We start from the raw sequence: 10005 nt of genomic DNA on the forward strand, positions 1-10005 counted from the left end.
TCCATCCTTCCTGAATATTGAATACCCCTGCATGTTCAGCTCCCATCCTTGGTCACCATGGAGCCATGTTCTCCGTAATCCCAACTATATCATATCTCTTAACTACTAACTGCGCATTCAATTCATCCACCTTATTACGAATGCTTCTCGCATCTCACTTCCCTTTGTGCAGTATTACTGGAAGAGAGAAGGTGGGTGACAGTGAGAAACATAGAAAATAGGTGCAGGAGTAGGCCATTCGGCCCTTCGAGCCTGCACCACCATTCAATATGATCATGGCTGATCAATATGATCATGGCTGATCAGGGATGGAAACATGGAAAGCAAAGGTCCCCGGGTGTTGTACCTCTTGAGAACAGGTTCACCCACTTAGAAGGGACAAAAGACATTAACACACTGAGCGGCGCACTGGCTTGTGAAGCAAAAAGTGCTGTTGAGCCAAAACCAAAGAGGCTGACGTCAGGCAACGCCGTGGTAGTTGGAGACTCCATTGTGAGAGGTACGGACAGGGGTTTCTGCGGCAACAGACGGGATTCGAGGATGGTGTGCTGCCTCCCTGGTGCCAGGATCCAGGATGTTACGGACAGAGTGCAGAAAATACTCAAGGGAGTGCAGCGTAGGTTCACGAGATTGATCCCTGGGATGGCGGAACTGTCATATGAGGAAAGATTGAAAAGACTAGGCTTGTATTCACTGGAGTTTAGAAGGATGAGGGGGATCTTATAGAAACATATAAAATTATAAAAGGACTGGACAAGCTAGATGCAGGAAAAATGTTCCCAATGTTGGGCGAGTCCAGAACCAGGGGCCACAGTCTTAGAATAAAGGGGAAGTCATTTAAGACTGAGGTGAGAAAAAACGTTTTCACCCAGAGAGTTGTGAATTTATGGAATTCCCTGCCACAGAGGGCAGTGGAGGCCAAGTCACTGGATGGATATAAGAGAGAGTAAGATAGAGCTCTAGGGGCTAGTGGAGTCAAGGGATATGGGGAGAAGGCAGGCACGGGTTATTGATAGGGGATGATAAGCCATGATCACAATGAATGGCGGTGCTGGCTCGAAGGGCCGAATGGCCTCCTCCTGCACCTATTTTCTATGTTTCTATTATTCACACCATACACTTCCTTATCTCTGACCCACTCACTCCCCTGATATCAGTGAGAAGGGTCGTCACCTACTCTTGCCCATGCGCAGGGAGCCGGGCCCGGGCATGGACATGCGCATTGAGCACGGGGAGCCGGGCCCGGCATTGACATGCGCACTGAGCCCAGGGAGCCGGGCATGGACATGCGCACTGAGCACAGGGATGCGGACATGCGCAGTGCCGCCCCAGGCCGGGCCCGGAGCCTGGGTGTTGCGTAGCGCAGCTGCCGGAGGTGTAGGCGGTGACATCCCTCCCTCCCCCCCGGGAACATGAGCCCGGCCGCCGGCAAGAAGCAGCGGCCGCAGACAGGCCCGCGGGACAGTAGCGGGCGATGGTCCGACACGGCGCTGCTGTGCGGAGCCTTCCTCGGCCTGGTGAGTGGAGGAGGGATCCCGCCGGTGGGGCCGCGGCTGCCGGGGCAGCGGGGCTGGGAGCGCGGCCTGAGCCTGAGCCTTGGGTCCAGGCCTCTGTCGGAGCCTCGTCGTGGAGCCCGCGGCCCCGGGGCCAGGAGTCGGCACCGCGGCTCAGAGTGAGAGTGGAGGCGGCGGCGGTGAAGATGGAGATGACTGTGTCAATGGTGGAATGTGGGGAGGAGGGGGGGGCAGTGGGGGGAGGGAGGGGGGGCAGTGGGGGAGGGGGGGCAGTGGGGGAGGGGGACGGGGACATGTGGGTGAGGGGGGGGGCGGGGGGGGACAGTGGGGGGAGGGGGGGATTAAGTGGGGGAGGGGACTTGGGGGAGGAGGGGATCATGAGGGAGAGAGGGGGACAGAGGGGGAGGGAGGGGTGACTAGTGGGGGAGGGGGATATGGGGGAGGGGACAATGGTCAATGTGTGGGGGGGGGGGGAAATATAGGGGAGGAGAATGAGGGAGGGGGGACAGTGGGGGAGTAACAATGGGGGAGGGGGCCTTTGAGGGGGGATCGAATGGTGGAGAGTTGGAACAATGGACAATGGGAGAGGGGGGACGTGGGGGGGCAATGTTGGAGGGGGGAACCACTGTGGGGGAGGGGGGGACAAAAGGAGGCGCCGCCATGCTTGGTCACTTTGTCAGCACCGTAGGTAGTCGCTATTTGTACACAATGTGTATGCAGCAAAGAATCTCACTGTGCCTAGTCACGCGGCACAATAAAGTATTCCTATCCCCAGTCTGAACTTGGGTCCCAACCCAAACTTCTTTCGTGTGGCGTGCTCAGCCTAAAGTTGTAGGACAATCTTCCGTTTGTACACGTCGAGTTGATTGCATTAGTCGAAACAGGGCAGCCCACGTTAAGGTTGCAATCTCCCACCCCCCCCAACCCAAACTGTCTCCCAGTTACTCTAGCACTGTAGGTTAGTTTGGAGATACGGCACGGTGGAAACAGGCCCTTCAGCCCACGCCGACCAGCGTTCTCCCCCATCGCTCACGCCAGTTCAACGTTATCAATCAATCAATCAACCTTTATTGTCATCTTGCAAAGCATCAATTGTACAGTGCAAAATGAGAAGACGTTTCCCAGGGAATACCGGAACATCGCACATAGAACTTAAACATTTCACACATAATAACAGTAAAAACAATCCAGTCCCTGATGAAACAGTATAAATAATTAAATGCAGTACAAACTGTCATTAAAATGTCCAGGGCAGCTGATTTGATTGGCCAGTGCCAAAGTTATTAAATTGTCAGTGCAAAGCAGCAGAATCAGGTGGAGTGACTGTTTAGCAGCCTGTGGCAGGAAGCTGTTTATCCGGCCCTCTCTCAACCACTCTCTGCACACGAGGGGGAATTTACAGAGGGACAATTAAGCTGCAAACCCGCACGTCTTTGGAGCGTGGGGGGGAACCGGAGCACCCGGAGAAAACCCACGCAGGTCACGGGGAGAAGGTACAAACTCCGTACAGACAGCACCCGTAGTCTGGATGCAGGCCGGGTCTCTGGCGCTGTGAGGCAGCAACTCTACCGCTGCGCCACCATGCCGCTGTCTTTGATTATGTTGGTTGATATCCCAAGACAGCGCGCAGTGTAGACGGACTCAAGGGTGGGAGCCTGATTGAGGTGGGCAGGCAAGGCAGGGAGTGAGCAATATTTTCGCATCACAGAATTTCCTCTAATGCATACTGTCTGCACTGAGCTTGCCAGCGATATTTTGATCTTAGTTCAGAGCTCCAGCATCTGGTTATTTTGTTATTTTTGTTTGCGAGAAGCTTGTGAAAGTGTATCTCTCACCGACAACACCAAACCCTTCCTAATCCCTTGACCATTCTGAAGAAGGGTCCCAATCTGAAACGTCACCTATCCATGTTCTCCACAGATGCTGCCTGACCTGCTGAGTTACTCCAGCACTCTGTGAAACGTCACCTATCCATGTTCTCCACAGATGCTGCCTGACCCGCTGAGTTACTCCAGCAACTCTGTGAAACGTCACATATCCATGTTCTCCACAGATGCTGCCTGACCCGCTGAGTTACTCCAGCACTCTGTGTAACGTCACCTATCCATGTTCTCCACAGATACTGCCTGACCCGCTGAGTTACTCCAGCACGCTGTGAAACGTCACCTATCCATGTTCTCCACAGATGCTGCCTGACCCACTGAGTTACTCCAGCACTCTGCGTCTTTTTTTGTTAACCAGCATCTGCAGTTCCTTGTGTTTAATTGGTCAACTACAATTAAAATCGTACAAAGTTCTGGAAATACTCAGCAGGTCAGGCAGCATCTTTGGAGAGGGAAACAGGTTAATATTTTTGATTGACATCCACTTCTTCTTTCGTGTCTATTCTCCTTGTTTCAAATGTTGACATCGCTGTCATCGTCCTTCCTGAACAGGGATGCGAGCTTCCAGCGACAGTCAGTGGGAAGCCATCCCTTGTTGCAATAGATGACGGTGGTAACAGAATTAGACAACAGACAATAGGTGCAGGAGGAGGCCATTCGGCCCTTCGAGCCAGCACCGCCATTCAATATGATCATGGCTGATCATCCAACTCAGTTTCCTGTACCTGCCTCTCTCCATACCCCCTGATCCCTTTAGCCACAAGGGCCGCATCTAACTCCCTCTTAAATATAGTCAATAAACTGGCCTCAACTACTTTCTGTGGCAGAGAATTCCACAGATTCACCACTCTCTGTGTGAAAAAAAAATTCTCATCTCAGTCCTAAAAGACTTCCCCCTTATCCTTAAACAGTGACCCCTAGTTCTGGACTTCCCCAACATCGGGAACAATCTTCCTGCATCTAGCCTGTCCAACCCCTTAAGAATTTTGTAAATTTCTATAAGATCCCCCCTCAATCTTCTAAATTCTAGCGAGTACAAGTCGAGTCTATCCAGTCTTTCTTCATATGAAAGTCCTGCCATCCCAGGAATTTCGGATCGGACAGGAAAAGGTTCCGAGGGATCTGGGCCAAAGGCAGGGGACTGAATGAGATGGGGCACCTGGCTGGCATGGACAAGTTGGGCCGAAGGGCGTGTTTCCGTGCTGTGCTCCTCTTGTGTTCTCAGTGATGTGGAAGTCACCAGGGCTTGTGCTGCTCGTGAACCTTCCCTGACATTACCACAGCTCCTCTCTTCTCTCTCCGCAGGGGATGGGCATCGCTGTTTTGGGCCCGACTTTCAAAGAGTTGGCGGTGAATGTCAACAGAAACCTCAGCGATATCTCGTACATCTTTGCGGGCCGTTCGCTGGGCTACCTAGGGGGCTCGCTGGTGGGCGGGCTGCTCTTCGACCACACGGACCACCACTTGCTAATCGGTACGTCCACACGTCAGCGCCAGTCACCTGTAACCTTGTCAGCCCGACATTCTTGCTATTGAGGGAGTGCAGCGTAGGTTTACAAGGTTAATTCCCGGGATGGTGGGACTGTCATATGCTGAGAGAATGGAGCAGCTGGGCTTGTACACTCTGGAGTTTAGAAGGATGAGAGGGAATCTCATTGAAACATATATGATTGTTAAGGGTTTGGACACGCTAGAGGCAGGAAACATGTTCCCGATGTTGGGGGAGTCCAGAACCAGGGGCCACAGTTTAAGAATAAGGAGTAAGCCATTTAGAATGGAGACGAGGAAACACTTTTTCACACAGAGAGTGGTGAGTGTGGATATTCTCTGCATCAGAGGGCGGTGGAGGCCGGTTCTCTGGATACTTTCAAGAGAGAGCTAGATAGGGCTCTTAAAAATAGCAGAGTCAGGGGATATGGGGAGAAGGCAGGAACGGGGTACTGATTGGGGATGATCAGCCATGATCATATTGAATGGTGGTGCTGGTTCGAAGGGCCGAATGGCCTACTCCTGCACCTATTGTCTATTGATTTCACCTGTAACCTTGTCTGCCCGCTTTGTGGGCTCATGTCATAGGAGAATTAGGCCATTCGGCCCATCAAGTCTACTCTGCCATTCAATCATGGCTGATATAAAATTCTTACGAATTAAACATGCTAGATACAGGAAAAATGGTCCCGATGTTGGGGGAGTCCAGAACCAGGGGGGTCACAGTTTAAGAATAAGGGGTAGGCCAATTAGGACTGAGATGAGGAAAAACGTCTTCACCCAGAGAGCTGTGAATGTGTGGAGGTTGACAAAAATGCTGGGGAAACTTAGCGGGTGAGGCAGCATCTATGGAGCAAAGGAAATAGGCGACGTTTCTGGTCGAGACCCTTCCTCAGACAGTGAATTCTCTGCAAAAGAAAGCAGTGGTGGCCAGTGGAGATGATGTTTTCAAGAGAGTTCGATTGGTGTACTGATATTAGATGATCAGCCATGATCATAATGAATGGCGGTGCTGGTTCGAAGGGCTGAATGGCCTACTCCTGCACCTATTTTTCTATGTTTCTATGATCTCTCCCTCCCAACCCCATTCTCCTGCCTTCTCCCCATAACCCCCGACACCCGCACTAATTAAGAATCTGTCTCTGCCTTAAAAATATCCAATGACTTCCGCAGCCTTCCATGGCAAAGAATTCCACAGACTCACCAGCGATGAAACTCCTGCTCACCTCGTTTCTAACGTCACGTCCTCTTCCGTTTAAATGTGTAGTTTAGTCTTGTTTATAGTCAGTGAAAAGCTCTTTAGCTTAATTTAGAGATACAGCGTTGAAACAGGCCCTTCGGTCCATCGATTCTGTGCCAACCAGCGATCACCCCGTATACTAGCGTTATCCTACACGCTAGGGACAATTTATAATTTTTTTTACCGAAGCCAATTAACCTACAAACTGCACATCTTTGCAGCCTCTCAAACAGACAAGAGGGTGCAGAAGTGTGAAAACGCACACCTCCAAGTTCAGGAACAGTTTCTACCCAGCTGTTGTAGAAACATAGAAAATAGGTGCAGGAGAAGGCCATTCGGCCCTTCGAGCCAGCACCGCCATTCATTGCGATCATGGCTGATCATCCCCAATCAATAACCCGTGCCTGCCTTCTCCCCATATCCCTTGACTCCACTAGCCCCTAGAGCTCTATCTAACTCTCTCTTAAATCCATCCAGTGACTTGGCCTCCACTGCCCTCTGTGGCAGGGAATTCCACAAATTCACAACTCTCTGGGTGAAAAAGTTTTTTCTCACCTCAGTCTTAAATGACCTCCCCTTTATTCTAAGACAGTGGCCCCTGGTTCTGGACTCACCCAACATTGGGAACATCAGGCAACTGAACCATCCCACCACAACCAGAGAGCGGTGCTGAACTACTAACTACCTCATTGGAGACATCTTTCATTGGACTTGTACCTTGCACTAAACGTTATTCCCTTTACCCTGTATCTGTACACTGTGGACGGCTTGATTGTAATCATGTGTTGTCTTTCCACTGACTGGTTAGCATGCAACAAAAGCTTATTGCTGTACCTCGGTACACGTGACAATAAACTAAACTGAAGCAGACGATTTCTACTGTCTTTCTGATTGTGTGTGCCCTTGTGCAGGAATCTCCACACTGATGACAGCGCTGGGCCTGTATGCTATCCCGTGGTGTACCAAGACACCACTGTTGATGGCACTAATATCCCTCATCGGCTTATCAATGGGCATACTGGACACAGGTTCGTAAGCATTACTAGTTCCATGTTCACCATTATATGTTTACTTGTAAGGCAAGAAACATGTTCCCGATGTTGGGGGAGTCCAGAACCAGGGGCCACACACAATTTAAGAATAAGGAGTAAGCCATTTAGAACGGAGACGAGGAAAAACTTTTTCTCACAGAGAGTGGTGAGTCTGTGGAATTCTCTGCCTCAGAGGGCGATGGAGGCCGGTTCTATGGATACTTTCAAGAGAGAACTAGATAGGGCTCTTGAAGATAGCGGAGTCAGGGGATATGGGGAGAAGGCAGGAACGGGGTACTGATTGTGGATGATCAGCCATGATCACATTGAATGGCGGTGCTGGCTCGAAGGGTCGAATGGCCTACTCCTGCACCTATTGTCTATTGTAATTATAGACAACAGACAACAGACAATAGGTGCAGGAGTAGGCCATTCGGCCCTTCAAGCCAGCACCGCCATTCAATGTGATCATGGCTGATCATCCACAATGAGTACCCCATTCCTGCCTTCTCCCCATATCCCCTGACTCCGCTATCTTTAAGAGCCCTATCTAGTTCTCTCTTGAAAGTATCCAGAGAACCTGCCTCCACCGCCTCTGAGGCAGAGAATTCCACAGACTTACCACTCTCTGTGAGAAAAAGTGTTTCCTCGTCTCCATTCTAAATGGCTGATCCCTTATTCTTAAATTGTAAATTGTCCCTAGTGTGTGTTGGACAGTGTAGGTGTGCGGGGATCGCTGGTCGGTGCAGACTCGGTGGGGGGGGGGGGGGGGGGGGGGGGGGGAAGGGCCTGTTGCCGCCCGCGCAGTATCTCTAAAGTCTATAAGTAAGTGTTCTATGTTGCTGCAGCCTGTGTGACATGTTTTTGTGTTTTTTTTTATTGTGTTTATATGTGTTCTTTTTCCATTGTACCGCTGCTGGCAAATTCATTTATGTGCAAGTGACGACTAAAACTGCTATTGATTGATTGATATATTGATGTTGACTCTGTTGTGGTGTGTGTGTGTGTTTGCAGGCGGGAATCTGCTGATCCTGATGACCTGGGGTGAGCAAGTGGGACCCTACATGCAGGCCCTGCATTTCAGCTTTGCCCTGGGTGCGTTCCTGACGCCGATCCTGGCCAAGCCGCTGCTGGGCGGGCTGCAGAAGGCGGTGGGCGTGGGCGGGGTCTGGACGGAGGCCGGGGGCAACCGCTCGGAGACTGGAGCCTGGAGCAGCGTGCGTGACGCGGCCCTCAGCCTCAGCCCCTTCGTCTGGACCTACCTCATCATCGCCTCCTTTGTCCTCCTGGTCTCCGTCTCCTTCTTGGTGATCTACCTGAGGTCCCGCCCCGACCGCGGGGGTCCCGGCCCCTCTTCCCCAGAGAGTCTCTTTGCCCGGCACCACAGTGTGCTGATGTGCCTTCTCTCCCTCTTCTTCTTCTGCTACGTGGGCGCTGAGGTGGCCTATGGCTCCTACATCTTCACCTTTGCCAAAGACTTTGCCGACATGGAAGACAACCAGGCTGCCGGCTTGAACTCTCTGTTCTGGGGGACATTTGCCGCGGTCAGGGGCCTCGCCATCTTCTTTGCCGCCTGCCTTTACCCGGGGACCATGATCCTTCTCAGCGTGGTCGGCTGCATGGTAGCCTCTCTGGCCCTCGTGTTCTACCATGCTGACGGCACTGTCCTGTGGCTGGGCACCGGCCTGTATGGGGCCTCCATGGCCACCACCTTCCCCAGCGGCGTCACCTGGGTCAAACAGTACACGGCCACCACCGGCAGGGGCGCGGCACTCTTCGTATTCGGCGCCGCCCTGGGGGAGATGGTGGTGCCGGCCACCGTGGGCTTCCTGCAGGGCGCCGAGCGCGACGGCGGCCACCCGGTCTTGATGCTGACCGCCCTGGCCGCGTCCGTCGCCACCGCCGTCCTGTTCCCGGTCATGTACAAGCTGGCCACCGCCTCCACCTCCCGCCCAGCCAGGGCCCGCGGCGAGGATCAGACGGCTCTGCTGGGGTCGCGGGAGGACGAGGACGGGGACGGGGAGGAGGACGGGGAGGTGGACGATGGCGAGTGGAACGACGCCGACTTCGAAGTCATCGAGATGAGCGACGTGAAGGATGAGGCCGGAAAGCCAATGGCCGTGGCCAAGGCCAAGGCCAAGGGGCAGCCTTCTCCAGAACGCCCCCCCATCCCCCCCATCGCCTATCTGGGTGGCTCCCCGAAAAAGAAGCTGCTCTTGGATAGAGAGAAGAACGACTGAACACTCCCTCCCTCCAGCTTCGGAAATGTTTGCAGGAAAACAGACGGTCGGTCACAACCCCCCATGGCCAGCGTGGAAATATCCAATACGACAGCGCCTAGCTTTAACCTGAGAGGGGCAAAGCTTAAAGGAGATGTGCGGGGCAGGTTTATTTTTTACACAGAGGGTGGTTGGTGCCTGGAACGCGTTGCCAGGGGTGGTGGTGGTGGTGGAGGCAGATACGATAGTGGTGTTTAGACAGGCACATGGATATGCAGGGAATGGAGGGATATGGATCATGTGCAGGCAGAGAGGAGATGGTCTTGGCATCATGTTTGGCACAGACATTGTGGGCCGAAGGGCCTGTTCTTGCGCTGTGCAGATCTTTATTCCAAAGCTTTTTGTCCCATCTGTGCGGCACCCCACAGAAGAATATGTGTCTTTAGAGCCTTTAATATAAATATTTGATTCTGCTGCTCTTAGAAGGAATATCGGAGACTGTGAATGTGCAAAGAGGTTGCTTGTAATTGTGTGATGATCATTCAGGCCAAATTAGCAGAAGGGTGCCTCTTATTGTAATTTTTTTTTAAATTCCGGAAAGAATTTTAACCCTTTGCATGACAATTTGGT

At 52.4% G+C, this 10005-nt stretch overlaps 1 protein-coding gene across 1 annotated transcript; it reads left to right on the forward strand.

Annotated features, from left to right (window-relative positions):
* Positions 1-1315: 1315 nt before the first annotated feature.
* Positions 1316-9588, forward strand: mfsd4b (major facilitator superfamily domain containing 4B). Its single transcript, XM_033022005.1, has 4 exons — positions 1316-1517; positions 4703-4871; positions 7037-7153; positions 8171-9588. The coding sequence occupies exons 1-4, from the start codon at positions 1413-1415 to the stop codon at positions 9394-9396; spliced, it is 1617 nt and encodes a 538-aa protein (XP_032877896.1). The 5' UTR covers positions 1316-1412; the 3' UTR covers positions 9397-9588.
* The last annotated feature ends 417 nt before the right edge of the window (positions 9589-10005 follow it).

This window comes from Amblyraja radiata, chromosome 5 (assembly GCF_010909765.2).
Source record: "Amblyraja radiata isolate CabotCenter1 chromosome 5, sAmbRad1.1.pri, whole genome shotgun sequence".
In the NCBI taxonomy this organism is placed as follows: Eukaryota; Metazoa; Chordata; class Chondrichthyes; order Rajiformes; family Rajidae; genus Amblyraja; species Amblyraja radiata.

Coding starts and splice junctions, on each gene's coding strand:
- mfsd4b (XM_033022005.1), top strand. CDS start 1,413: ATGAGCCCGGCCGCCGGCAAGAAGCAGCGGCCGCAGACAGGCCCGCGG. Junction 4,872..7,036: donor GGACCACCACTTGCTAATCG/GTACGTCCACAC, acceptor GCCCTTGTGCAG/GAATCTCCACACTGATGACA. Junction 7,154..8,170: donor AATGGGCATACTGGACACAG/GTTCGTAAGCAT, acceptor GTGTGTTTGCAG/GCGGGAATCTGCTGATCCTG.